This window comes from Trypanosoma cruzi, genomic scaffold, assembly GCF_000209065.1.
Source record: "Trypanosoma cruzi strain CL Brener 1047053517171 genomic scaffold, whole genome shotgun sequence".
Classification (NCBI taxonomy): domain Eukaryota; phylum Euglenozoa; class Kinetoplastea; order Trypanosomatida; family Trypanosomatidae; genus Trypanosoma; species Trypanosoma cruzi.
The window spans coordinates 226896-254213 of record NW_001849568.1 but is presented as its reverse complement, the minus strand read 5'-3'; the positions used below and the strand labels follow the sequence as shown (position 1 = coordinate 254213).

The 27318-nt window shown below is 42.4% G+C and overlaps 13 protein-coding genes across 13 annotated transcripts, besides 42 other annotated features; 6 read left to right on the top strand and 7 right to left on the bottom strand.

The window, feature by feature from the left end:
- Positions 1 to 6849: part of a sequence feature (heterozygous, non-Esmeraldo-like haplotype) that runs on past the window's edge.
- Positions 150 to 1406, bottom strand: Tc00.1047053511817.130 (hypothetical protein, conserved; the record flags this gene model as incomplete). Its single annotated transcript, XM_814267.1, has 1 exon — positions 150 to 1406. The coding sequence occupies one exon, from the start codon at positions 1404 to 1406 to the stop codon at positions 150 to 152; it is 1257 nt and encodes a 418-aa protein (XP_819360.1).
- Positions 1569 to 1647: a sequence feature (T-rich).
- Tc00.1047053511817.120 (hypothetical protein, conserved) lies at positions 2389 to 4467 on the bottom strand (the record flags this gene model as incomplete). The annotated part of the gene is made up of 1 exon (XM_814266.1): positions 2389 to 4467. One exon carries the CDS (start codon positions 4465 to 4467, stop codon positions 2389 to 2391), a length of 2079 nt encoding a protein of 692 aa, XP_819359.1.
- Positions 5381 to 5719, bottom strand: Tc00.1047053511817.110 (hypothetical protein, conserved; the record flags this gene model as incomplete). The annotated part of the gene is made up of 1 exon (XM_814265.1): positions 5381 to 5719. The coding sequence occupies one exon, from the start codon at positions 5717 to 5719 to the stop codon at positions 5381 to 5383; it is 339 nt and encodes a 112-aa protein (XP_819358.1).
- On the bottom strand, positions 6099 to 7331 carry Tc00.1047053511817.100 (hypothetical protein, conserved; the record flags this gene model as incomplete). Its single annotated transcript, XM_814264.1, has 1 exon — positions 6099 to 7331. The coding sequence occupies one exon, from the start codon at positions 7329 to 7331 to the stop codon at positions 6099 to 6101; it is 1233 nt and encodes a 410-aa protein (XP_819357.1).
- Positions 6850 to 7974: a sequence feature (areas merged during assembly that could not be assigned to a particular haplotype. This can correspond to areas where the two haplotypes were merged or to regions with more than two copies in the genome that were merged during assembly.).
- Positions 7403 to 7435: a microsatellite.
- Tc00.1047053511817.90 (hypothetical protein, conserved) lies at positions 7660 to 8496 on the bottom strand (the record flags this gene model as incomplete). Its single annotated transcript, XM_814263.1, has 1 exon — positions 7660 to 8496. The coding sequence occupies one exon, from the start codon at positions 8494 to 8496 to the stop codon at positions 7660 to 7662; it is 837 nt and encodes a 278-aa protein (XP_819356.1).
- Positions 7975 to 27318: a sequence feature (heterozygous, non-Esmeraldo-like haplotype).
- Positions 8689 to 8737: a microsatellite.
- Positions 9446 to 9522: a microsatellite.
- Positions 9681 to 9731: a sequence feature (T-rich).
- On the bottom strand, positions 9834 to 10853 carry Tc00.1047053511817.80 (protein kinase, putative; the record flags this gene model as incomplete). The annotated part of the gene is made up of 1 exon (XM_814262.1): positions 9834 to 10853. The coding sequence occupies one exon, from the start codon at positions 10851 to 10853 to the stop codon at positions 9834 to 9836; it is 1020 nt and encodes a 339-aa protein (XP_819355.1).
- Positions 11134 to 11682, bottom strand: Tc00.1047053511817.70 (hypothetical protein, conserved; the record flags this gene model as incomplete). The annotated part of the gene is made up of 1 exon (XM_814261.1): positions 11134 to 11682. One exon carries the CDS (start codon positions 11680 to 11682, stop codon positions 11134 to 11136), a length of 549 nt encoding a protein of 182 aa, XP_819354.1.
- Positions 11728 to 11765: a microsatellite.
- Positions 12165 to 13091, top strand: Tc00.1047053511817.60 (hypothetical protein, conserved; the record flags this gene model as incomplete). Its single annotated transcript, XM_814260.1, has 1 exon — positions 12165 to 13091. One exon carries the CDS (start codon positions 12165 to 12167, stop codon positions 13089 to 13091), a length of 927 nt encoding a protein of 308 aa, XP_819353.1.
- Positions 13186 to 13206: a sequence feature (AT_rich).
- Positions 13231 to 13256: a microsatellite.
- Positions 13304 to 13398: a sequence feature (A-rich).
- Positions 13403 to 15394, top strand: Tc00.1047053511817.50 (hypothetical protein, conserved; the record flags this gene model as incomplete). The annotated part of the gene is made up of 1 exon (XM_814259.1): positions 13403 to 15394. One exon carries the CDS (start codon positions 13403 to 13405, stop codon positions 15392 to 15394), a length of 1992 nt encoding a protein of 663 aa, XP_819352.1.
- Positions 15486 to 15543: a microsatellite.
- Positions 15584 to 15701: a microsatellite.
- Tc00.1047053511817.40 (NADH-cytochrome B5 reductase, putative) lies at positions 15782 to 16648 on the top strand (the record flags this gene model as incomplete). Its single annotated transcript, XM_814258.1, has 1 exon — positions 15782 to 16648. One exon carries the CDS (start codon positions 15782 to 15784, stop codon positions 16646 to 16648), a length of 867 nt encoding a protein of 288 aa, XP_819351.1.
- Positions 16751 to 16778: a sequence feature (AT_rich).
- Positions 17629 to 17650: a sequence feature (AT_rich).
- Positions 17856 to 17882: a microsatellite.
- Positions 17910 to 17978: a sequence feature (A-rich).
- Positions 18062 to 18424, top strand: Tc00.1047053511817.30 (hypothetical protein, conserved; the record flags this gene model as incomplete). Its single annotated transcript, XM_814257.1, has 1 exon — positions 18062 to 18424. The coding sequence occupies one exon, from the start codon at positions 18062 to 18064 to the stop codon at positions 18422 to 18424; it is 363 nt and encodes a 120-aa protein (XP_819350.1).
- On the top strand, positions 19060 to 20952 carry Tc00.1047053511817.20 (hypothetical protein, conserved; the record flags this gene model as incomplete). The annotated part of the gene is made up of 1 exon (XM_814256.1): positions 19060 to 20952. The coding sequence occupies one exon, from the start codon at positions 19060 to 19062 to the stop codon at positions 20950 to 20952; it is 1893 nt and encodes a 630-aa protein (XP_819349.1).
- Positions 20745 to 20786: a microsatellite.
- Positions 21013 to 21066: a sequence feature (T-rich).
- Positions 21313 to 21342: a sequence feature (AT_rich).
- Positions 21351 to 21382: a microsatellite.
- Positions 21382 to 21409: a microsatellite.
- Positions 21883 to 21904: a sequence feature (AT_rich).
- Positions 22242 to 22273: a microsatellite.
- Positions 22274 to 22296: a microsatellite.
- Positions 22470 to 22491: a sequence feature (AT_rich).
- Positions 22553 to 22631: a sequence feature (A-rich).
- Positions 22903 to 22957: a sequence feature (A-rich).
- Positions 23515 to 23548: a microsatellite.
- Positions 23997 to 24029: a sequence feature (AT_rich).
- Positions 24031 to 24058: a microsatellite.
- Positions 24289 to 24338: a sequence feature (CT-rich).
- Positions 24508 to 24531: a sequence feature (AT_rich).
- Positions 24617 to 24644: a sequence feature (AT_rich).
- Positions 24969 to 24995: a sequence feature (AT_rich).
- Positions 25262 to 25351: a sequence feature (A-rich).
- Positions 25413 to 25527: a sequence feature (T-rich).
- Positions 25587 to 26912, top strand: Tc00.1047053511817.10 (hypothetical protein, conserved; the record flags this gene model as incomplete). The annotated part of the gene is made up of 1 exon (XM_814255.1): positions 25587 to 26912. One exon carries the CDS (start codon positions 25587 to 25589, stop codon positions 26910 to 26912), a length of 1326 nt encoding a protein of 441 aa, XP_819348.1.
- Positions 26968 to 27029: a sequence feature (A-rich).
- Positions 27072 to 27108: a sequence feature (AT_rich).
- Positions 27143 to 27166: a microsatellite.
- Positions 27265 to 27284: a microsatellite.

The window sequence follows — 27318 nt, the reverse complement described above, 5'->3', positions numbered from 1 at the left end:
TGTGCGCACAAAACTTAAACAAGAAGCAAAAAAAAAAAAAAGAACTTGGTGCAGCCAGAGGAAATCAGCAAATTTATTACATGTGCTTCAATTAAAGTAAGAAAAAAAAAGTGGGAGTTGCAATGACGGGCTCACTTCATCAACTGTTATCATGGGCTGTGCTCCTTCATCGACTTTTCCCTGGCAAAAATGCCGGTGTGAAGCAACATGACTTCATTTTTCTGTACGAATTCTATCAACTCCCGCAGCACATGCAAAAGGCGAACGGCTCTTTCATTGTGAAGAAGGTGCTCAATGCGGCGACGCTCGATGCGCTCCATGGAGCGCCGCATGTGTACTTCCCCACCTGAAAAAAGTCCCAATTTCCAGTTTGCTGTTCCCATCGTAAGTTCAACATACGCCTGACGAACTGTTGTAAAGTCCCGGCGGCGTAAGTGCTGCACCATACAAAAGATACTGTCCGCAATTTTCGGCGGCACAATACGCAAGTTCTCGTCACCCTTTGAAGCATCATCCCCTGAAAAACGCAAGACCACGCCCATATCATGGAGTATATATGCGAGGAAGTCAAGCATGTTTTGCCGCACACGATATGCCTCTTGCCATGCTTGCAAGGCAAGCGCCACATCACGTCCTCGTGTGTTGCGCACAGTAATAGGCAGCGCATGGCGTGAGAGCAAGTAGACGTTGTAAGACCACCCATTCTCGCTAACTTCTTTCCCTTCGTTCCCTTCTTTCCCCCGAAGTGCCATGACCCAATGCCAACACAACGCAAGCCAGAGGGTACGCAATGTGGTGACAAAGTCCTCAACCTGTGGAGGAAACAACATGGGCAAGTTGCTTGGGCTCCTCAGCGCAGAAACAAGGTTGTGTTCTTCCTCTTCACACGTACTAATCAACATAGCAGTTGCATCCGATGAACGTTGCAGGCGCTGTTCAAGAAATTGACACAGTGGCAGTGGCAAGCCACTCATGTCATACACCTCTGATTCCTTTTTGATATCTATTTTATCTATCGAGGTGGCAGCTAACTCCATATTCCGTGACATGGCCTCTGCACATTGCAACACCACTTCCTCGGCTAAGTGCCGTCGCTCCAAAAATTCCGTCTCTGTTAGAGTCTTTGAACTTGCCTTTTCTACGGAGGGGTGGTCGGACAGCATATCGGCGGGCCCATTTCTTTCATTTATAGTGGGGTTGTACGCCGTGTTTTCCTTATCGTGAGGGGAACGCTGCCGTTTGCGCTCCTCATGGTTCGCACGCGCTTCGCGAGCGGCAACATCGTAGACGCTGCTAGAAGACTCTATATTATCAGTTTTTGCATCCGAGGAGGGAGGAGTACTATTCGTGGTTGTAGTAGCCACCGCCTTATTTTTTAGACGTTTCTGAAGACCAGCGAAACTCATTTGTTTCCTCCAGACCTTCGGTTTGTCTCCCTTCCCTTGCTTATTTCATGTAAAAAGAGAAACACGGGTAAAGCAGGGGGTAGCGGGGCGGTAAAAGAAAGAGCCAGAGCGATACGAATAGAGTCAAGGGATGGGAAAAATGGAATGGTCATCACGCATCCGAAAAAAAATAAAATAACAGAATGACCGAGTAGAGAAAGAATAAAAAAAAAAAAAACAAATAGGAGAAAGAAAAGGGAAATCTTCTCTCCGAGTGCGGAAATTTTGAGTCCCCCGCACCCGTCAAGTAACACCCACACGACGTCCCAAAAGGATGACGATATCCCCGTTTTGCGTCTTGCCATGCCGGTTCCAATTGCCATCTTTTACGCAATGGGAAAAAATGAAGGGTTGGTGCCCCCACAGCCTATGTCCACTGCAAGACAGAATGAGTGAGGCATTAGGAGGATATCATTGCGGTGCGCATTTTTTTTTCTTTTTCGAGAGACTTATACAATTGAAAAACTGCATCCTTCTTTACCTCCCAAACTGTGATGCCCATCAACTGCAAAAGGGGGGGGGGGGGGGGAAGAGGCATTTTTTCAATGGTCAATTCCTTTTCCCGCCCCTAAATTCCGCAAAATACCAATAAAGGAATACACGCACATACAAAAACAAAAACAAAACAAAAGGCATGCAGTTAAAGGAAAACAAGGTAAACCTCTACTCTCATTCTCCTCATTTTGTTTTTTGCTGCTGTTTTCTACATATTTCAAGAGATGAACCAAAAGGGAGTAAAAAGTATGGAACATGGTGGCGTACGCAAAACTGGTCTCCGAAAATAAAATACATCCCAATGACTCGCATCGCCCCCAAAAGCGGAATCCCTGCGCCCCTTCTCTATTTTCTTTTTTTTTTTCTTGTGTTTTTCTTTCACTCCCCTTTCTCAAATAATGACAATTTTTTTTTTTTTTTTTTGCATGAATCCACATCATCGGTTGTGCTATACCGCGTTAGACGGCTTGAGGCGCCTTCGTGCCGCCACCATGGAAGCCGCCTCGCCATTCTCATCTGCTCCAAATGTTGGGCCCTTTACCACTTCGTCCACGGCCGGGTTGTACTCCGGCGTGGCAATGAAGCGTTTAAACAAATGCTCTAGACGCGTACGCAGCCCTTTAAGTGAACACGCTGTACGGCCACGTTGCAACAAGTCTGACTCACGATCCACAAGTTCCACTATCTGTTTTGTTAACGGCGAGTCAAATTCCTTCACAGTCCACTTGATGTGCAACAGCACGTCAAGGCGGGCTTCAACGGAGGATGGTGTCTCCGTCAATGCCACATATAACTCCCGTAATTCGCGCGCACGCTCCGCAGCCCGTGTGGTGACAGAGACTATTCCACACTGTTTGGGGGCTGTCATGAGAGACAGAATATCCTCAAAACGGCGTGCGCGGCGGTTTTGCACAACCCCACGACGAAGTGTTTCAAGTTCCTGAAGAAGATGCAGCTCCCTCTTTGTGAGTTCTGTAAGCGCAGCACGCTTTGCCACCTCGCTAAGTGTTCTGTCTGTGAGGATGCGCGTTGTCTCAGCCGCCCGCCACGCCTCCAACTCACGACGAAGCGTAGAAAAATCATCGGCCGTGCGTGGGGTCGCACGACGTCTGCGTTCAAACTCTTCGCGAAGTTTCTTTTCAGCCTCTTCCGCTGCGGCCTGTGCGGCAGCTCTTTCCAAGAAGGCCTGTCGTGCGGCAAAAAGCTCGCGGTATACCTGGCGCGCCTTCCATTTTCTATACATCTTCTGCATTATTATCGCCTTTTCCGTTTGCAACGCAAGCAACTGCACCGAAGAAAAGTACCTTCTTGCAATGACAATTTCATCATAATTATCATCCGCCTCGTAATCGGGCCGCGCTGTCTGTGTGCTACACTCCCGCAGTGTCTGGCAGCTCCGTGAAACACCATATGTTTGTGTCCTCCGCGAAACGCCATCACGTGGAAGGGGGCCGTACTGCAGATCCTCAAGACTTGTATCTCCAGGTGCTCTCAGCTGTGTTGACGCGTGAAGAAAGACACGCGAGGGATCCTTCTTAAGGCGATAACCTCCCAGAAAGGGCATGCGAGTCCCGGTTGGTTCGTGCAGAAGCACCACCGAAACAATGTCTTTGCTCTTGTTTCTCTGCCGGAATTCATTGATGGCCTCATCAAAGGTTAATCCGCGTTTACGGGCGGCAACAAGGTCAGCCGGAGAAATGTCATCTGGCCGTGAGCGTAACTGCAAGCACCGTACGACATTGTCGTCCTTCCTGAGCTTCTGAAGATGAGGTGGCATTTTATCTTCATTGAAGTGTACATCCACCCAAAGACGCCCTTTTGCTTGTAACTCGCCTATCTCATAGTCTATTGTCTCCCCAAAGCGAATGCGCTTGCCTTTACAGTAAACTTTTATCACCTCTGGATGTGTCCCCAGATTTGAAGCGACCGACTCGTACACGAACCTCGTGGCGATTTTACCACCCGGGGAACCTGGAGCTTTCACTAAGATCCGAAACCCCGTCGGGTACACCGTGGCGTCAACAATCACGTCATTCTGTGCGTAAACAATATAGCCGTTGGAGGACAGCTCGGCCGCAGAAGTAACAGCCGCGGGAGATGCAGAAGGGGCGGGTACTGAAGGAGTTGGTGAAGGATGATCTTCCCCAAGTTCCACTTGAGTCCCATGGGAAGGTTGCTGTGGCTGCATGATCTCTTCTTCCTCAATACTCGTCGGTATGGTAGCGACTGGAGCCGGAATTACTTCTAGTTCTTCGCGGGGCTTGCGCTCCGACGACACCTCTGCACCAACCAGATTCGGCTTTAATTCCTCGCCCCCCTCAGAAGCCTCTCTCTCCTCCTGTTGCAGAGGCTCTTCCACAACAGCACCCGACTGCACTGCCTGGATGTTTTCGTTTGCTTCTTCTATTGCTTCTACACGCGGAGCTTGCACCTCATTTGCGGTCTGCTGCACCGGTTGCTCTTTATCACCACGGAGCACTGGTGTACCCTGGGGTTCCGACGGCGGTGCACCATCATTGGCGTCCATAGATGTAATCTTGCTTTTTGAAAGAAGTATGTGCTTTACCTACCGTTTTTCCCCTACTCTTCTTCATACCAAATACACAGAGGGGAAATAAAGGCAGGAGGAAAAACTTTGATGCAACAGTAAAAACCCAGATATTAACGTATAATCGCTTTTTCTTTTGACATCTTTTAGCTGCTAAACCTCACATTTCTCTTGTTCACCATCCCACAATAAGATCCTTGACATCCACCGGAGCAAAGACAAAGGGTGTAAAGAATTATGTCCAATCATCCATTCTTTTCTTATTCAAAGCCCCGTACTTTACCATTTGCAGCCATCTTTTCGTGCTTCTCTAGTAGGGACAGTTCATCCTGCACAAGCTTCTCATTTTGCGTTGAATAGATACTGTACAAGCCTATGCCAACTGCTGCGCTCACCAATAAGCCACTTATGGCACGAAGCATAAGCAATGCCGCAAGAGGAAAAAATCCCGTTAGACTCAACGCGCCCCCCTGCCTATTCACCTAAATAAAATACCTTTTTATTGCAGTCAATAAAATAAATTACCAAGAAACCGGACGGGGAAAACAGTAATAAAAAAAAGAGACATAAAAAGGTTCGGCCAGCAATAAGAGAAAGACTCAAGCCACAGATAGGGTTACAGCCGCAGTGACGTGAACCAAATTGAGCAAAATCCTAATAATTCATTTCGTTGGTGCAGGGTAAAGGAAGAATAGAGAATAACAAAAAACGCAACCCCCTCTTATTCCTTTTTTAATCAAATACAAAAAGAAAAATTTGCTAAACCTCCTCCATTATCCACTCCTCGGTGTTTCCCTGCGGACAACTGTGATTTTTAAAGAGCCGCAAAGACGTATAGATGGGGCAAAAAAGGTAGAATACGCGAGCAATCTGACGCACAAAAGCCATCTCATTACGCACACCCTCCCGCTTTAAGACACTCCATAATTTCCTCATGAACCTTTGAAGCATCCCGTAGATCAAATATAGGATCACCCGTTTCCACTTTCCTCACGGTCTCAGCGTTATGATACAGGTTGCTGAGGGCATCCACCGCTTCCTGGCGCTCAAAAATCAGAGATAGGGGCAGTTGCACAAGAGTTGGCGGTGGGGACGACGGATTGTGTTCATGAGAAGCGGGCGCTGGAGGTGGTACTGCAGCGTTTGCCTTTCGGTTTGTTGCGTCTTCCGCACGCGCAAGCGCACGTTGCCCTATCCATTTCCTCGTGCTTTGCTGCGATGATTTAGACATTTTGAGATGGCACCTCCCCTTATTTTACCCAATTAGCTTTTATTGTTTTTGTCGCTTAGCTTACTCCCGACCAAAGAGTGAGAGAAAAAGTTAGAAAGCAAAACCAATAAAAAATGATTAAGAACAGGCTTGGAAGTCACAAATGCCCTCCGGTATATATATATATTAGCATAACGGTATTAGATTATGGTCGGTACGCAAATCCTGTTTTCTACATTTTATTCCCTTTTTTTGCTTGTGTGTGCATTTCTGTTTTATTTTTCGTAAAATCGTACAATCTCAATGATATACGGAATAATACTAATAATAATAATAAATGGAGAAAGAATGGAGAATTCAAGTAAAATAATAGAAATCAACGAGGAAAAAATCCAGCATTTTACACATACGTGAGCCAATGCCTCCATGTCTCCACCTCACTGCGAATATCAGTAAGGGCCAATGCATCCACAGGATCCATACGTTCATCGCAGCCCACATCGGCTAACGCAGCGGGAAGCTTTTCATTTATGAGCTTGTTCACCTCAGCCGCACTCAGCATTTTTGCGGATCCCCGGTCCCCGTTCTCTCCCCGGCTTCCGCCCCAGGCACTACGTATTCGTGGTTCATATAGGTCTATACGCCAACGAAGATAGCCGTAAGCGCCGCGACGCCGTGGGGACGTCAAAGGAAACATTAGCTTATCTTTCCCACCTCTTTTTTCTCGAAGCCTGCCTGACTTAATAGCACCATTAGGCTCACCATTGCCGGTTAAGAAGTATTCCTTTGCCAATGACGATATAAAGGCACCAGTTAGAAGAGGAGAACCCCATGGTGACGAATTTGTATCGGTGAGCGTATCTCCGATTACCATCGGAGTTTCACGTCTCCACTTTATCCATAAATCATAAACAATCCTCTGCCATCCATAAGAGACCTGAGTAGAGGCTTCCTTACCATGCTTTTTCGTATCCTCCATGAAAGGTACGGCCGTTGTCAGAAGAAAAATTCGCTGAAGTGCGGGAGCTGTTTTCTCGGATTCGTGGAATGCTTGCCATTCCAAACGTGTCAATTCATTTTCCATTTCTCTTCTTGCAATACTTTCCAATTCCGCCTCATTATCAAGATTGACCGAGTCAGGCGCCGATCGTGACAATGCTTCACGAAACGCCTTAAAGGCGCCGGCATCTCTAAGGTCTTTTAGCTGCTGAGCATTGAAAGAAAAAATACTGTCTTCTGTAGAAGTTTCTATTGGGGCCCCGGGATGTCTTTTGTAACGTTGTGTTTCGGTATACCGAGCTGATGGTGACACGTTTCCAGACGAAAATGAGATGATTGGGCGATCAACAGAAACAGAAGCAAAAAAATCACGTTTTCCATGTTCAGTCGCAATACTATCTATTGTAAAAATTGGAGGTTGTGCAATTATAGACTGCGTAAATGACACCATATTTCCATGGACGGCACGGGTCAGAGAGGCATTAGACCGCCGCAACATTGACGTTAATGGCGCATCAGGCCACCTAAAACAATACGACTGTTCATCATAAAGCAAACCTACCTGTAGCTTATGCTCAACATCTACAGAGCGTTCTTCTGCCGGGTCAAGAGGTCTGTATCGCTTCCTAAGCATTTTTAAAAAGAATACATAGCCTCTTCTCTCAATTTTTATCCTCATTAGTTTTAATTTCAAAAATTATTATCAAAAAAAAAAAAAAAAAAAAAGAAAAGACAAAATGAAAGATATAAGAAACACATAACGCGAGAAGAAACCAATAATACTGAATTCCCATAGTTAATTCCGTACATGAAAGCATATGAAATGTATGCACCTGGCATTACTAGGATTAACCCTTTTCGTTGCTTTCCTTCTGTCTTTGCAGTTGCTACACCTTTACCCCTTTTTCCCCTCTGTGTACTCACCGCAAACGCCCTTTTCTAGGGCGTTTGCAGCCACTGCGCTAGATACCATCTGCACTAATAGCAGGCACATCTAGAACCGTGGGCTCCGTAGATAATCCAGCACGCTTCATGGATAGTAGAGAAGCGTAAGGTATCGAGGTACGATCGGGAAGCACCATCTCTGGATCTTCAGCCAAGGTAAGGATTAAATGAGAAGACCGCTTCGTTTTCCAGGCATAGTATCCTCGGCTGCGAATGTCAATCTGCTTGTCTGTTGGACCTGGAAAACAAGAAATGTGTGCGATGCGTAAGTTATCCTTTTCAAGCCCTTTCGCTTCAGCTCCTTGCTGGGCAATTTCAAGAGCCCGAAAAACAATTTGATGCCCTTTCCGCATGGACAGTTTGCATTGAGCCATAGCTTCACGCAACGACAATCCACGTACAACGCTAATTTCAATATCAAGTTTTTTCCAGCTTGAAGGAACCGCCTTCATCAGAAGTGTGTACTGTGGTAATCGCTCCAGAGAAGCTTTTAACTCAGTTTCTAACCGTTCACAATAAAGCCCCCAGTTTACCTTATGCATTACACCTTCTTCTTCGACCAGGGCGTATCGATCTTCAGTGATACGCTGACTGTTCACAACACGTTCCCACCGATTGACATCTGGAAGGTTTACTTTGGTAAGCCAAACCGATTTCCATAGGCTACGGTCAAGCAAGATGCGTGGAGTTGTGCCTCTATGTCTTTGAATGGCAAAAGGTCGAATAGAAAAGTACTGCTTCTTGTACCAAACATTACGAGCTCCGTGTTTCTGTGTGTACAAAAACTGAGACCCCACATTGGTGCGACGGGGAAGTATATGCCCCATGGCAAAACGAGGTGCTGGTTTTGGCATTCTGAAAAAAAAAAAAAAAAAATGCCAGCTAAATTCGGTTCAGTTTAACTGACACTCGCTAAGTTTATTTTCTATCAAAAAATCAGCCAAGAGAAAAAGTAGGAGTTATTTCATAAGTTTTTTAATTCGTTTTTTTCCGTCTTTTGAAAAGTTGTTGCAAGAAGGACCTTTCGCAGAAATTACTAAAAAATAAAATAAACACGCACACACACACAAAAAAAAAAACAAACAAACAGAAAAAAATATTAGGTGCTCTAATTAATGCAACTCCCAACTCACCGATTATGCCGTGGGCTAACTAGTGGTGTTACAAAACTCACTTTTGTCGATTTCGCAATGGCCGAGGGGTCAGGCCGTCGAGAAAGCGCACGTTGCCGGGCAACAGCACCCGGATGGGATTATCACCGGTCAAATTTCGCCGCCCAACATGCGGCTTTCAGCGCCACAGCAGCGACGGATTGACCCGCCATTGCACGGCATGCCACGGGCATTGACCTGACATCGTTAAAACCGGCCAACGTGAACTATGCGAGGAGACAATTCTGCAATTACTCCACTACCCGGCTCTGCAGGCTCATAGACAAAAGCATGGCGTGGAGACCGTTTTTACTGAGAGGCTGCATAGTGGGAGCATGCTCCATTAGCTATTCTATGCAATATCCAAAGAGGAGAATATTGTTCCTTTTCACATATAAACTTGGTGGGGAAGAAAGTGTTCTAAAATGGTGTCTGGCGTGTAAGCCTTCAAATTACTTTGAGAAGAAACTGTAAATAACAACGACAAAGAACAAATTTCCCTGGGACTGTACAGAAAAAGGCAAAATAAACACCAAAAAAAAAGCAACTCCCACAATCAAAAGGTACGATTCGCTCTCTCCCCAGACAAAAACATGCATAAAAAGGAAAGAGGAAACAAGGGAAAATCAAAGGCATTTATGGCTGTATAGTAAACAACAAGATTAATAATAAGGTTAGGAATAATAGTATTAATGGTAGTAATCAAATTAATAATAGTATTAATGATAAACTTCCTCTTCCTTTCGTTCTAAACACTGTGCTAACAACGTCCAATACAGTAAGACTCACTCATATTTACTCATTTTAAAATTCAAACTTCATTGATTTATGATGATGGAAGCTAACCATCACCAAATGGCCGTGTAAACTTCCGAGAAATAACGGTCATAAAGACGGAAGTGAAAATAAAATAAAAATAGATATAATAATAATAATAAGCTATTATTACCTCTCGGTGTGTCCTCACATTACTACGAACTAAGAACAACAAAATAGGAGGGAAAACAGAAAAAAAGCACCTCAAGAAACCAACTTATTCTTCAATCCTTCCCTGATTGACCCATTGGTTTAGAAGACCCACCTGAACATGGTTTCAAACTATATTCTCGAGGTGCCTCTTTACCAAAAAGAGGGCGACCTCTTTCGTTGACTTGTTTTTCTTCTTCAACAACCTCACTACTAAATTCGGCAGGGTTCGCTGCGAGGGGTGGTGGTTGTTTGCTCCCTATGAGTGCCAAAATGTGTTTCATTGGCACATACCTTTTCAAAAAAGAATGCAACGCTACCTGGTCCAACGAGGGTCTATCTTCGGGATGAAGTGACATAAGCCATAAAGTCAACTCTTTTGCCTCTTCACTAACCGAATCGGGCAGCTTGCAAATACGTCCCATTTTAATACGTTCTTCAAGCTCTCTTGCATCTGTTGTATATCCAAACGGAAAGCAACTGGTCAATAAAACGTAAAGAATGCACCCCATAGACCAAATATCCGCTTTAAAAGCATCATAGGTACCGCAAAAAACTTCTGGTGCCACATAAGCAAGGGTTCCGGTAAGCGTATGGGCATACTCATCAATTTGTGCGTGGAAGTTGCTTTGTTTATGTAGCCGGCTTAGTCCAAAATCGGATATTTTTAGCACATTTCCTTCAGTTAAAAGGAGATTTTCTGGTTTTAAGTCCCTATGTGCCACACCATTTTGGTGGCAAGCACGAACACCAGCTAGAAGTTGAAAAAACAAACCAGATACCACCTCTTCTTCAAGAGAGCTATCTTGAGAAAGAACTAGGCTACAAACATCTCCTCCAAAGACGGGCTCAAGAATAATGTAATAATTATTAGGACTCTCCAAAATTTCTACCAATTGAACAATATTGCGATGCTTTAATCTACGAAGAATCGAAATTTCCACACGAATGTCATTTTCTACTCGTTGATTGCTCTTGGGTATTATTTTCGCCACAAAACATGCGTCAGTAGGAATATGTCTTACTCTTTTAACTTTGCTAAACGCGCCTGTACCAACGGTTTCAAATATTTCGTATTCACCAACCCTTCCCATAAGTATGCTGTTTATTATATTGACTTTACAATTACTACCGAACAGGAAGGAACAAACAGAGTAAAAAAAAAAAACTCGCCCTTTGATCTCTATTAATATATCTATCAACAACAGAAAAAGGAAGAAGAAAAAAAAAAAGAGCCAGAACTTATTGACAAAGAAGCCATTGTGCTTCTTGACTTGCCAAAGTAGACAGGCATAACAGAGGCGTTGTGTGTCAGCGTCAAAACAAACAAACAAAATACATGATCAAACACAAGTACTAAGTGCGCTTTTCCTATTACAGCGAAACTTCATTAACTGTTTGACAGGAACCGCACTCAAACCTCACAGTTGACACTCCCATACCAACCTGCAATGCATTGATGCTACTACATTCTCCACAGCGGACCTGAAGTGGCCGTGTGGAAGCGGGAGGCAATTGGGGATGTTGAGTCTCACTCACCGGAGTCTTGCCTTTGAGTTTGTGACAACAGGCACCACAAACAATGGCGTCAAAATTCCCCAAAGGAATCCGATTCATGTATTGACAAGCGTTGCACATAACCATCTTCTGGTTACTATCTGGTGCATCAATTGTTTCATTTGATGCCGGAACAGAAAGAGGAGTAAAACACTGTTCACAAGTATAAGAGCGGCCAGGCACAAATTCAGTGATGGTATTGATAAAGGTGCATGCAGGGCACTCTATGAGCTTCACACCTGATGCCTGATTGGGAATGCTTCCAGCTCCGGGTTGGACGTTTCCAGGGCCATTTATTTCCTCATGAAGTCGCCTTGCCAGGGCGGAATCGCTCTCTTCCTGCTGCAATACCTGTTCTTTCTTCATTAAAAAAACTTTTATTCTCAACGAGGGTAGCTGCAGATGGGTGAGAAAACAAAAAAACAAAAAAAAACAGCAAAAAAAAAAAAGGCGCTCAGGAAGCAAACGCGCAATAACCAACAACCACTGCTACCAATAATAATGGCAAGGGCGGTAACAATAACAACAGCAATAAAAGGGCGCACGGGAGCGACACGCCCCTAAGAACGAGAACCGGAAGGCCAAAATGGCGCTGAGTGGCCCCAGCACCGCGCCGGTCCCGCCGGGCACGCCCTCGCTTTAGGTTTTCATTCTTTCCCGGCGTCCTCGCTAGCTGCGTTTGGTCCCGTTTTCGTTTTTCGGTTGTTCCGGTTGTTCTTTTCGTCCTGCTTCGGGGCGGGTTGTTTCGGGGGGTTTTGTGCGCGTAAATTGTTGGGTTTCTCAAATTTCCAAAGCGTTTTTGTTATTGTTTTCGTTCTATTTTTCCCAAGGTGCTTCTTAGGGTGAAAATGATCGAGGACGCCGAACACGCCTATCGGCGAGCGGTGGAAATTATTGAGGTCGCCACCATTCCTCCCGATCCGGACGCTCCAAGCCTTCATATGTGGCGGTTAAGGCCGAGCGAAGAAGCTGCTTTTTTGATTCAGCGTTACCTAAATCCACCACCGCAATGGGGCATCAAACTGAGTTTGTCCGCTACATTTCTCGGTCCAGAAAGGTGTGTCAGTCTTGGGAGGAAACTGATTTTAAATAATACTGTTACGACTTTGGATTTATCAATGTGTGATATGCAGGAGGAAGCCGCTGTAGAGTTTTTTCATTGTTTGAAAAGAAATCGATGTTTAAAGCACCTTAACTTGGATGGGAACAACGTTGGTGATAAAGGTGCGACTGCAGCTGCAGAATGTATTCATAATTTGGAAACCTTGCACATGTCATGCAATGATATACACGACAAAGGGGCCATTGCTATTGCCTCTTTCCTGCGAAATTCATCTAAAATAAAAACGCTTAATCTACGTGCAAATTGCATCACATTTTATGGTGCTTACAAGCTAATATCTGCGTTGGAGCCGATACTGGAGCGTCTTTCTCCAGCCCTTTTAGAACGTATTTCTATAGAGGAACCAGTTTCTTCAAGCGATTATGATGATGTATTGAATTTATCAGCGAGACCTTCAACTCAAGGAACTTTTGATGTAAATGGGGATATTGCAACTGAAGAGAGTGCAGAGAAAGCTTCTCACGGAAAGCAAAACCGTATTCCCCCCGAAGATGTATATAACGAAACGCTTCATACCCTTTGGCTTCGACATAATCGTGACATTCCTGAGGAACTTTTTAAAATTGTGGAAACTATTCTCGCAAAACGCTTTCCTCAACCACCCAAAGGAATATCGAAAAAGAAGATTGCTTTGAAGTCAAAAAGGGAATAGTTTTTTTTTTTTCTATATGCGTTTTTTTTTTCGTGCGTTTTTTTTGCTGCTTTTGTTGGCATTACTTTCAATGTGAAAATTCTTTTTTGCTTTGTTATTATTTATTTATTATTATGATGCTTTTTCAACAATTTATCTGTTTTTTTTTTTTTTTTTTTTTTTTTTCCTTGGTGAAGCACAAATATTATTGCGTGTTGCTCGTAATATATGCATTATTTAATCATCTTTATTTACATTTTATATCTACATTTTTTTCATTTTTTGTTTATTTAATTTTTCTCTTTTTGCATAGATTTTTATTCATATTGGTGATGTTCCATAAAAGACACTCAACAAAGGAGCAGTTGGTTGTGGGCAAGAAGGAGTCAAAAAAGCTTAGAGATAGATTTGTTGCTATTTTGGAAAGGGACCATTTGGATTCTTTGGAATCTTTCTGGAAAAAGAGTGATAGTATTACTCGTATCACATGGGAATTCTCAACTGGAGGCGTGGCTGCTTTTTACGTGGTAAATGGGATTCCTTTGCTGTTTTCTGTTATTTCTTTACCCGATGATTCGCAGGGCATGTTTGCAGGGAATGATGTAGCTTTGATCCCCACATTATTTTTTTTCTTATTGATGAGGAACTACTACAAAAAGGAGGACATGGAGGTAGTTTCTTTATTTGGTTCAAAAGTTTGGTGCAAGGGTGCGACATCGCATTATATTCTTTCTGGAGCACACCTTATGATGCCTGGTGTGGTGGATATTGGAGAAGTAAATAATAAAAAATTGCTTGTGGGAGAAACTGTTTTTATCCATTCCATTGGAACTTCCTGTCCTTATGCCGTTGGGCTATCTACAGAGGGTCTTGTAAATCGTGCTAAAATTGGAAAAGGAGTGTACGTACTTCATTGTTATAAAGATCTTTTGTGGGATTCTTATTTTGCTGTGTTTAATGCTTTTTGTGGTTCAGTATATCCGGTCCTTCCATCAACATTTCGGGCCAATGAAGTTGTTGAAATTCTTTTACCGAAATTAGATACTGCGAATGAGATTTCGGAGGAAAAAGGCGATCAAGGAAATTTAGAAAATGGTGATGATGAGGTATTAAGGAAAAATGTTTTTTTCAATCAGAGTCGTGTAATTCAAACTACATTGAAAATGATTGAGGGAGAGGATGCTCTGATTGATTTTGCGCTCTGTGAAACGGTTCGAGCTTTGTCTCATTCTATGCTTCCTATGCCTCTTACAGAGTTTTCGCCTTTATTAATTTCAAATGCCCCAAGAATTCCTGGTGCTAAATTACAAATTGATTTTAAACGAACAAAATATAAAAAGGTTCTTCCATATCTGTTGATGAGATCCGATTTGATTACTGTCTCTGAGGAAAAAAAAGGAAATCATTTTATCGTTCAAATAAATAAGTCCAGTGAGCTACTAAGGCGACATAGGCGAAATTACGCTGAATTTTTGCAGCTTATTCATGAGCCTGCAAAAGAGGAAGAGGCCTTGGAGGCTGAGCAAAAAATGATTCGAGAAGGCGCAAAAGGGGGAATTAAGCGTCGTATTGTGTCGATTGAAACTTTATATTCTCCCAAGAATGGGAGTGCTATTGAATTAACTCGAATATTATGTACAGGAATGTATTTAGATAACATGAAGCAAAAAATTTTGGGAGAAACCCTGCCTCAAAACCTTTTATTAGCCTCTTATGGGGATAACAATGATTTTCTTGATGAGTTATATTCTCGAAAACATTTATGCGATAATCTTCGGAAATATATTAGGGGAAAAGGACTTTTGGAAACTGAAGGGCACTCGGATGGTATTCCATTTGTCAAATTGGACGATACTCTTTTACCCATTGCTAGTGAATTGGATAAATCTATGCGCATTACAGAGGTCGAAGATCGAGTTATTGATCGCATGTTTGCACCTGTACATCAAATTTTGATGGAGACGAATCAGTTTATCAACGGTGTGGCTACGTCCGTGTCGTTTATTACGAAGACCACGAAAAAGGGCAAGCTGCCAAAAATTTTAGTTTTTACAGAGAAAAGGAAAGGAAACAAAATTGTCACAATTGTGCGAGGTTTGGATGCTTATGGGTTTGATTTGGATTCTTTGGCAACCGAATGGAAGCATCAGTTTTCCACGTTCTGCACGATATATGATCCATCTAAGGAGATGACAAAGGTCAAACAGGGAACCCAGGTTCCATTAGAACTTCAACTTGGTGGAGATTGGTTATCCAAGCTTAAAGCAGTTCTGCAAGAGGAGTTCGGTTTTCCACAGCATACATTAAATATTTCCGCGAAGTGAAGTCGCAGGATTAAAGTCTTTTTTTTTTTTTATTGCTATATGACCCTGATTAAATTGCGAATATATATGTATATGCTAAATTTTTTGCTCATATTAGTATTATTTTCATTTCATTATTATTATTTGTTTATTATGAGTTATAATTATTAATTAATAATTGATCCTAACAATAAGTATTATAAATGTTAAAATAATAATAATAATAATAATAATAATAATAATAATAATAATAATAATAATAATAATAATAATAATAATAATAATAATAATAATAATAATAATAATAATAATAATAATTGTATTAATAGTTCTTTGCTTGCTTTAGAAACGGATTTTTTGTTTTTGTGTGTATTTCTATATATTTTTTTGGTTAGAGTATAAGAAATAATGAAAGCTTTATTTGCGGCGGCCGCCACCGGATTTGCCTCTTCATTTTGTTATAATCGAGAGCTTGCGACCTGTTCAGCTGCAAAGAGTCCATTTTCTACCACAGAGTTTCGTCCGTTTACATTAATGAATTTTTATGATGAATCACACAATACAAGAGTTTTTCGTTTTGCTCTTCCAGAAGCTGATATGCCCTTGAATCTGGAAGTTTCTTCCTGTATCACAGCGAAGTATACTGGAAAGAATGGAGAGGCGGTTATTCGTCCCTATACACCAATTAATAAGAGTGATCAACGCGGCTATTTTGAAATTCTTGTGAAACGCTACGATAACTCCAAGATGACAACACACCTTTTTTCTCTGAAGAAAGGTGACACTTTGGAATTTAAAGGACCATGGGTAAAGATTCCGATTAAGGCGAACCAATACAGGCATATTGGCATGATTGCAGGAGGGACAGGAATTACTCCAATGTATCAGGTGGCCCGTAATGTCTTGCGTGTGCCTAAGAACACGACGGCCATTTCTCTGATTTATGCTAATACTCGCAAGGAGGATGTTCTTTTGGGAAATGAACTCAATGAGCTTATGGAAACGTGTCCTCTCTTTTCACCTTACTATGTTCTTTCCCAGGCTCCTTCGGATTGGATGGGAGGTGTAGGATATGTGAACAAGGAGATGATTAAATCGGTCATGCCGCCACCAAGCAGTGCAGCTGATTCCATAATCCTTGTATGCGGACCGCCCCCTTTTATGGAGGCTATTTCAGGCGACAAGGACTTTAAGACTAGTCCACCCTCTCAAGGTGAGCTGAAAGGCATGCTTAAAGAACTTGGTTACATGCAGAAGATGGTTTTCAAGTTCTGAGTTGCATTTCCTTTTATGTAATTCATGGATCATGCTTTCAAAGCCATTTTTGTGATTTTTTTTTTCTTTACAAAAACGAAAAAAGCGTAAAAATTGAAGGTCTTTTATTTTATAAATATATTTTTTTTTTGGCAGCCAACAACAGCCTTTTGCCATTCAGGCGGCTAAAAAGACGTCAGAGAACTTGTTTTCACAGTTTGAGTTTTTTTCCTTTCAAACTTGGGTTTGCAGAGGCTGTATATCGTGAAAAAAGCTGCTTAATTTTGTATTTCACTTGCTGTCAGGGGCGTCGGCAATTTGTTTAGGCTACAAGGGATTGATTTTTGAGGATATTATTAGGGAAACAATGACTGGTGGTGATAAACATGGAAAACTTATGGCGATTATGATTGGGCCTCTCGGGTTTATGAGGGCTGTTTGTGGAATAAAGGAAGGTCATGACCAGAGAACTTCCGGCAGCTAATTGAAGTAGATGGGCTAAACTGTGGAAATGGTTCTTTAGGCTCTGAGAAATGGGTGCGTCTGCCCGCATTAATGTGAGAAAATATCAAAGCTCTTTGAATGACGGCAAATGACGTGAATGACAAGAAAGACAAGAAAAAAAAACAAAACATGATTTGATGATGAAGCAAATGCACTAATTAGCATATCTATATACATTTTTAAAAATGAGATGGTAACAAAATAAGTCGCCTCCCTTTACCCACACACAAACCGAAGGAAGAAAAAAAGAAGGGAAATATTTTGTTTCATCAGTAAATTATTTCTGTAATTGGACCGAAAGCATACATCTGCGGGTTGTGAAATATTGAAGGTGGGTTGGGAGTGACTTTAGAGGTCTAGCAAAAGTAGACATTTGATGGTCGCAAAAACCATCATTTTAGCTTTTACGCAAATTTTTACTTGTAAATGGCAAGGTTGAGCAAACTTTCTTTACCACGCGAGTGTTTTTTTTCCAAATTTTTTTCTGCTGTCTTTTGATATTATTATTATTATTATTTTGGGTATTTATTTGTTCAGGTTTTTACTTTTTTTTCACCGACACGAGAATGAGCTTGACTTTTTTGCGCATTCGTTTCCATTTTAAGCAAGAAATGAGGTGTGAGGTGAACAGAATACTTAATTATATGCATATTCATATGTTTTGTTTAAAACGAATAGAGGTGCATACAAACTAAAATTAGGAGTAGTTTTTTTTTTCTATTTCTGCGTGTGTGTGTGTGTGTGTGTGTGTCAGCGGATTCCTCCGTTTCTTGCTCAATTATTTCTTTCTTAATTTTTATTGTAGCATTTTCTTTTTCATTTTTTTCTTTTTCTTATTATTATTTTTTTAAATCTCTGTTTCTTTCACCGCCCAGAGAACCGCGGCAGGTAGTGTGCAAAACGGACAGGAAGGGGAAAGGGAAAATAGGCATGTATCAGCGATCCCTTCTGTTTTTACTTTTTAGCAAACCCATCACGCAGGGGTACGTGGCGCAGCTTCCGCAACCTGCTCCAACACGTCGCTGCACTTCGTGGCGCCGAGCTTTTGAGAACAACGATGAGGTGCGAAAGAAGTACACCCCAGATGCGGAGCGCTATGAGGAGTGGTACAAAGCAACTTACGGCCTTGAGTCTCTCAGTGATGGATGTGCGGCGTCTGGGGCGACGTCGAACAGGCGTCTAGATGATACTCAAAATATGGAATCTGTGCCTTCTCTGGATGATTTTTGCGCTGTGGAGGAAGAGGTGGAGTTTTGCTCTCGGCAATTTAACCACAATACCTTGGTGCGTTGAAAGTGGCAAGATTGACGAAAAGTGATTGGTTGTGGGTATTGAGGTGGGAAAAAGGACAACGGGAATCTCTTCGTTGCGGTGCTTTTTGTTTGTGGTGGTATATCTTTTATTTTTGCTGTTGCGATTGATGAGTGGAAAGTACTATACATATTCGTATGTTGCTCAATTTGCAGTACTGGAGTGTGGGATTTACAAGCCACACATGTGCAGGCTTAGTATAGATGCTCTTTTTTTTTTTTGGGCGTGCATGAGGATTTTGATGCTCTTTTGGGGATTTCCCGTTTTTTTCTGCACTCCCTTTATTTTCCCTTCTCTCTTTTTCTCTCTCTGTGTTTGTTTTATATATTTGAGCTTTCTGGTGAGGGGTCATTTCATTGAGTTTTAGTTTTTTTTTTTTTTCATTTCCGTGGCTATTTACTCGTGAAGAGGAAAGGTAGAAACGGCAGCAACAACGAGAACTCAGGCCACGCAGAGAATCACTGGAGTTTTTTTAGACAAGAAACTATAATTGACGCAAACCCTACCCAAACTAAAAAAAGGGAAAAAAGGACAAAAACGCAGGCAAAAGGAGGCGGTGAGTGTCAGGGTGAAGAAAAGGCAAAGGCACGGAAATAGGTTTTTGGTTAAGGATTTCAATGGATCTCGATTATGCTAGCGGTTTGCATGCCGTCATTTCGTGGTCTAACGAACTGAATAATGAGGTGGCGTGTATGAAAACACGAGAGGATGCGGCTGCGGAGAATTTTGGAGAAAGTATTCTGTCGAATGGCGCCGGCACCGGCGTTTGTCAGAGCAATATTTCTGAGGACGAGAATTGGCGACCGATTCCGATGCGTGGGGACGCTTTGCCGACCTCTCTGGGTTCTTCCTTGGGACTGACGGAGGCTGTGCATACAATCACGAATAAGCTGGCGTCCCGTAATTACTCTGGAGCTTCCGCGTCTCAAAATTCCCTCAACGCCTTCACGGTGCTCCTGGAAAATGGGGTTCAGCATTCTCAGCCATACATTGAATTTGATGATATTTGGGGATCCGATGCAACTCAATCGAACGCTGTCGTGAAGGACAATGAGAGCTGCCAGGAAATGCCCCAGGCATTGTTTATTCCTTCTTCTGCCTCATCAGGACTCGTAGGGTCTGTCGGAGAGGAGAGACGTGATGGCATCACTGAGAAATGCGGCGAAGAGAAGGTGATTGTTGTTGTGGATCCGCGGCGTTCAAAGCTTCGTGTACCACTCAGCGCGATTTCTCCCACCAAAGCCCTTGGAATTCGTGCACAAAATCCGAGTTTGTGTCTCCTTTTTCAATCTGGTCGTTGTCGCCAAGGCGTCAATTGTCATCAGGTACATGTGGATCCGGAGATTGTACAGCGACTACGTCGGATTGTAGATAGCCTTCCATGCTGTTGCACATTTCATGGCGACTGCAACACCCACTGCTGGGATGCGAAGGCAAACTCTAAGCGAGGGGTTTTCATCAGTAATGTGTGGGTGCCACTCAGCCATGTGGCCTACACAAGCGGACTAGCTCGTTTTGTTACAAATAAGGTGCAACGTCCTCTAAGCTTTGGTGTTCTCTGCCGTCTACACGGCAAAACAGGTGGCTGTCGCTATGGCGCTGACTGCTGGTACCTGCACGTGTGTCGTGAAATCCTGGAAACGAAATTTGCGTTTATGACAGAAGCCAATACGAAGGATTCAAAAACGGAAGGTACTTTTACACTTTTGCCAAATGCGGCCCCAATGTTCCCATCAGTAATGACTGAAGTCCAATTGGCGGCTTCAAGCCGGCAGCAGCAACAAGAACAAACATCCAGTTTTCTTCCTGCGGTAACTCAATTTCCTATGATGATCACGAGCCCCTTTTCGACCAAAGACTATAAAAGTAATGGTGGTATAAACAATGTGTTTCCTCATCGTGATACGGCAGTTGCATCTGCAGTTCCTTGTATGTGGGTTCACTCCGCTTCACCACCACAGGGATCGGCGCTGGCATTTTCAACGGTGGCTGCTGGGGCTGGGGCTGGTGGTGCAGGAATGCATCATGAGGGTCTGCAGCACAAAACGTCAGATGAAAAAGTGCTTCCACGGAGAGTATCTTCCATGTCTCAAAACATACCGAATGAATCTGCCATTTCCGTGTCCATTGGACCCCCTAGCAGTCCTGCTGCTTTCGCTTTTTCTCTGGGAAATGGCAACACAAATCCGTCGCCAGTGTCATCTTTACCCTACCAACTTGTTGAGCAAACTCAAGTCTCTGGGATGAACGTAATGCCAATGAATCCTTCCCCCTCAGCAGCATACTCTGCCATGTGGTTTTCACATCAGCAACAACAAAAACAACAACAACAACCGCAGCAACAGGAGGCATACATGCCTGAACAGACTCGGAACATAACGGTACCTTCGGCATTTGTTGCCTCTTCCGCTGGTTATAATTTGCGGAGCCGTTTGGAGGAGTTTTTTCAGCCGCAAAACAATCCTGGACCAAGCATGACCCTTCTTCCCGTAATATCGTATTTGTTGTGAATAAGAAACCTTCAAGAGAAACAAAGCCCACAGCAGCAGCCTGAACACGTACACACACAGAAAAAAAAAAAAATAGTGAGAAAAAATAAAAAAAAAAAAATACAGAAAGAAAAATTTATGGAAAAAGAGCGGCGAAGGAAGAGGAGAGGACTCGATATGAAAAGAAAGGAATATTTTAATGAAGGGAGAATACAGGAATAACATGTGTGTTTTTGTGGTTATACATGTATAGATTACACTGAGGCGTGAAACATCGTTTTTTACCTTTTTTTTTTCTTGATTTTTACTTTAGCCGATCCACCGGCATGATGGAGTTGCGGATATTCAGAAACATTTGATAAAAATGACTCGCTGCGTGACAAAATATTTTTTATATTTATTATTTATTTTCCATTTCAAACAACAACAACAACAACAACAACAACAACAATATATATATATATATATATATATATATGGTCTGTGTATGTCTTCTGATTTTTGCCTTTGTTTTCTTTACTACCTTTTGGGCGGCAATTTCTTTGGCAAAGATAAACACGAACCCGATCGTCGTGCGCCTTCGACGAGACTTACACTGAACTTCGTGGCTTATTTTGAAATAAGGGAGAAATTGGATCCTGTGTATTCTTTGGCCATGCGGAGTGAAAGACATCTAATCTCCCCCTCCCTCTTCCCCTTTTCTTTTTATTTTTATCCCGCCTCCCTTTATTTATTGGCCGTCAGATGGTTGTCTGTGTGAAATGAGAGGCATGGGTACTGCGTGAGTGAGGAGGAAAAACACGGGGGAGTTCTAGCGGAGAGCGACTGAGTGGTTGTAGAGAGCAAATTCATGCCCACACAGATGAAACCTGAGGGCAAGATGCATGGAAGAGAAGGAAAGAATGCGTCTTTGCTCAGTATTGATTGCCAGCAAAAAAAAGAAAAAATTGCTTTAATAATAATAATAATATATGTTGAATTGTCTGTCTCTCCCTTTATATATTTCTGTCTCTGCGTGCCTGTGTTTATGTGGTTAATGGGGTGAGCTGCAGGAAGCAAAGCGACTCTTTTTTTTTTTCTTTTTTGGCGCTTGTAATCCGATGTGGGTGGTGTGGGGAACAGTGAACGAAGAGAAGAAGACTGAGCCCATTATCGTCATTATCATCACAGCTGGTCGAAAGAAGAATTGTGGCACCTGTTTGTATGCATAATAATATACATGTGCACCTGAGCAAAGGTGCAAAGCAGGTAAATGATTTTACTCTTTCCCTTCTTTTATTTTATTTTTGCCCTCCTATATCTTGTTTATGTCTTTCTCTCTTTCTCTCTCTCTCTCTCTCTCTGTGTGTGTGTGTGTGTGTGTGTATACATGCTTTTTGGACTTACCTTTCGTCCTTGTCTGCCATTTACTGGTGCCAAAAGCAACGGGGCAGTGAACTGGAATGCATCGCATTCTTCAAATTGGGTGCCGAGGAGCAAAATGGGAAAACGAACAAAGAAAACAGCAACAACAACAAACAACAAACAAGCATGAAAAGTATTATATATATATAATAATAACAAGCAGCAAAATTAGGATTAAAAAGAAGTAATTGTTTAATTCTGCCACATCTTCTTTACGTTTTTTTTTTCTTCTTCTTTTTTTGTTTTTGTTTTACATTTTCCTTTTCTTTTTTATCTAATTTTTTTTTTTTTTTTTTACTGTCTGATTTATTTGGTTGAGTTTTTTTTGTTGTTTGTGAATGAATACTCTGCCCAAACGGACGAATTTACATTTTCCCTTCCCAAAACTGCAGGCAAACAATTGACGAGATGATGTATTATATAATACGCAAGGAGAAATGGTCCGACTTCTAATGTCTTCCCTCTTTTTTGCTGTTTCATGTATGGTATGTATGGTATGTGTGCATTTTGTTGGGGGGAGAAGGGGTGAGGCAAAGAAAGGAAGGTGAAAGGCGGAGGCGACGTCTATTTATTTTTATTTTCCAAATATTTTTATACATGTGCCTTTTTTATTTTTATTTTTGGCATCTTTGCGGATGCGTGTCCCTGGCCCCAGGCGATGAAATGAGGGGTGCGTGGACGGTGAAAGGACGGAAAGAAGACGAACAGTAATCCCAATCAAAATTATTTGTTCATGTTTTATTTTTTTTTTCTTGCATTTAATTTACTTTTTGCTTTTGTGTATGTATTTTCCTTTCGGGGGCCTCCTTTTGTGGCCTGAGTGGAGTGCACCGCACTCCTTCCTTATGTCTCTCTCTCTCTCTCTGTGGGTGTGTGCATGTTTGGTTTCCTTATTGTTATGACCTTCCTAATTGTTGAACTCGCCCACTCATCCTGTGAAGAACGGGCATTGCCGCGGTTGTGTATTTATGTATTTATTTTGATCTGTGCATACCTTGCGTCATATTCTTTGCGGTTGGTGCGCCGGGCGGAGGAGAGGCGAGGAAGAGAAGTGAGGGCACGCGGCACGAATAATAAGACGACTGGGAGGGGAGCGGTGGGAGGGGCTGCGGGAATCCACGTAATACACAGGCACCCATGTATCATATGTACAGGACGGCTGCTGAGTGCTGGCAAGCGGAGAGAGAGAGAGAAAGAGAAATAAAAAGAGAGAAGTGTAGAATGGATAAGACGCTGAAAGGCAACATGGGATGGGGGAAGAAGCAATAATAATAAAAAAAAAAACGGAATTTTTGTGGAGGAATAAGTGACTTACGTGAAGATACGAACCAATTTTTGTAAGGAGGCGGATGAGAGATGTGACGGATATGTACGACGTGTTGTTTTTCTTTTTTTTTTCTTTTTGGTTTTGATTTTTGCGCCTGTCTGTTCGACGGGTCGTTGATGTGCCACCAACACCACCACCACCTGCTCCCTGTGGGAATGTATGGACGGGGGGTTTTCTTCACCTCTTTCACAATCATGCCGCTAACCCTCTCCCCCACACCTCCTCCTGCTGCTTTACCTCTCTATTTCTTTGCTCCCTCGTTTTGTCCCCCTTCTCATACATTTGTGTCATTAAAATTTCGCAAATCACAACACTTCGAGACAACTGAGAAGTGATATATATATATAATATATCTTTAAAAAAAAAACTATTATTATTATTATTATTATTATTATTTGTGTGTGTTTGCCTTCCTTTCTTATTCTTCCCCGGGAGACACAAGAAACACATGAAGGAGGAAACAGAAAAAATTTTTTTTGTCTTTTTTTTCACACGGACGAATGACCCCTCTTTTTTAAATTTTTTACGTGCCTGCCTTCTCCTGCTGCCGCTGTTGTGGCAGTTATCACTCCCGGAGAGTGTGTTTGTGTGTGTGTGTGGGGGAGGGAGGCGGGGTGGGGTAGGGCGAAGAGAAGAAGGAGTAGTGAGTGGGAGAGAAGAGAAGAGAAAAGAAAAGGCCTGTTTTGACTGGTGTTGCCCGTTAAAATAAATATCGATCATGCTCTTGGAGGGCGGCTCATCGCTTTTCCTGCGGCAAGGACCGTAACCGTCTCTCTCTCTCTCTATATATATATATATATATGTCTTTCTCCCTCCTATGCAGGGGTACTGAATGTGCAATACGCATATATATATTTATATATTTATTTGATGTACACATGTTGCGTGGGTGTGTTTGCACGTGGATGCCTGGTACGTGCATGAGGACAGGAAAACTTTCATAACAAAAGAAGGAAAAAAAGAAAATATAAATAAAAATAAAGCGAAACCAAAGAAAAGGAACAGCGGAGATGGTGGTATTTTGAGCAGAACGAAATACACCCACACACAGAGAGAAGGAAATAATCACCCATGTACTCTTGTCTTTTTTTTTTTTTTTTTGCGTATACATTGCACGCATCTTTGTAGGTACGGATGCACATGTATATGTCATGTATATGTGTTTGTGTATTAAGATTCATCAATGATGCGGAGCAAAATGTTGGGGAGCACGGAAGGCTACCATGAAGGACCACCGAGGCGGAAGAGACGTGGGGGTAAATGAAAAACATATTTGGTGTATATAAATATATGCATAAAAAGGTGGAAAAATAAAAAATAAAAAATAAAAATACGAAGGAAGAAGATATCCAGCAATAAATGCATTCTATTTAAGGAGAGCACTGGAATTGGGGAAGGGGGTAGGGCGACGGTTCGAAAAGGATTGGGGAGAATGAAAAAGGATTGGGTGACCGGTTTATTTATTTTGTTTATTTATTATTGTTTTCCCTGCGGCGTTTCTGTTTTAATTTTTCACATAACGATAAAAATGAAAAGATAAGAAGGAGGCAAACGCTGTTCTTTTATGCATCATTCTTTTAAGTGCCTTCTGTCTGTCTGTCTGTTTTTATTATTTTTTTTTATTTATTTTTAAATTATTATTTATTTATTCATGTCTTGACTTTTTGTTGATTTTTATTTCATTGTTTTCTTCTACTGGCTTATCTTCAAGAAGCTTCCAACAACTTTCCCACAACAACAAGAGGTAAGTAAAACAAACAAGCAAAAACAAAAAACAAAAAAACAACAACAACAACAACAACGAAAAAAAAAAAAACAAGAAAAGGAAAAACATACACACACAAAAACAACAAAAAAAACAAAAAGTAAAGAAACCAAGGAAGCCCTTCAGAAGAGTTGGCGTCTGCCGTTACGAGTACTCACCATGCTTACACTGGAAAATAACTTTGAAAATAAACCCGATTTGATGAAAGGTGGTAGCCGACACCTTTCAAAAAGTGCGGATGGCACGCTTTGCATGGTGGTCGTTGACCCTGCCACCCGGAAGCTTTTGATCCCCTGCAATTTCATCTACGCCACCCGGGCCCAGCATCGCGCGACAATTCCAAGTCTTTGCCAACTGTTTCTTCATGGCCGGTGTCGCCAAGGCACGCAGTGCCACCAGGTTCATGCAAGTCTGGATGCGGTTGTGGCACTGCGAAGTCGAGTGGGAAAACTTCCGTGCTGCTGTGTATTTCATGGTGATGAAGACATTGCTGACGTGCTGAATGAGCGTTCTTGGCTTTCGAAGGTGGTGCTTTACGTTCCTGAGGTCAGTTTTGAAGGTGGCTACGTCCCGCTGAGCCGGGTCAGTTACACCGTGGCTCTGCAAAGGATACTGAAGGAGAAACCGGATCGTGCGGTTTACGAACGTCGTGAAGAAATTACCTGCGGCGAAAATGATGTGCGACTCGGAAATTCACGATTGATTATAGATGCCAGCGATCAATCCCTATGCCGTTTACATATTTTTGATCGGTGCCGATATGCGGAAGAATGCAGATTCTTGCACTTGTGCAAAGAAGTAACGAGTTCTTCCTACGCCTTGCAGGGCCATGGGGACGCCAATTTCACTTCCAGAGGCCATCGCAACACGTCGGTCTTTACTGCCATGTCACTCCAGCAGCAAATTCGAGGGTATCCTATTCATTGCTCCAAAAATGAACCGATGGTGGGCGACGAATACTCTCTGCCGTTGCCATTGGCCCCTAACAACTCATGGAGATCATCCGCCGATTCATCCTGGTCCGTACATTGCCAATCCAAGGTGCCTGGTACAAAAGAAAGGGGGAGAACAAGAACAGCGATGATGGCCCAATCTCGCATGCAATCAACTTCCGCCCCGAAGACACCGGAAGGAAGCTTCTCTGCAGCAGCTGCGGAAGGTAGCTTGCAGGGTTTGTCGTACTCGGAAACAAATTATAACATGAACTCGTCATCTTCGGATCCGGGGTTATTGTTTTCAGCAACATCTCCTAGAGCATGTGTGCGTCGGGTATCGCCCAGTATCAAAATTTCGCTGAGTTTGTGTGAAAGCGATGCTGACATGGACAATGACCGCCCAGCTGGGGACGATCTTCCTTTATCGTCGTCCCCAGAAGTCAGTTCGAGGCATCCTGTGGCTTCTGGAGGAGGTGTTTTGAGACGCCACTGGCAGCACAACCCTTACAGCAGCACGCCGTTTATTTGGTTTGAGAGTGGAGCCGTTTAGTAGTCATCTCTCATTTCTCTTTCTCTCTCTCTGTGGACTTGCGAATCTATGAGAGTTTTTTTTTTTACTTTATTTCTGTACTTTTTTATTTTTGCTTTTTGCCTTTTTTTTTTTTTTGTGGTTTTGTGGTTTGGTTTTATTTGTTATGACCTATATCTCTATTTATTTTTATATTTACAGTTATATTTATTTATATGTCAGCCAACAGACACAGAGAGAAGGAAGAAGAGACAAACAAACAAACAAACAAACAACAACAACAACAAAAAAAACAGAGTGACATGACTTCTGTGGCTTGTATGCCTTTTTTTTTTTTTTTTTTTGGTTCAACCCCTCCCTTTTTTAGCTGCTGTTTTTTTTTTTTTTTTTTTTGCGACCGATGGAAGGGGGGCATTAAATTTAGAAA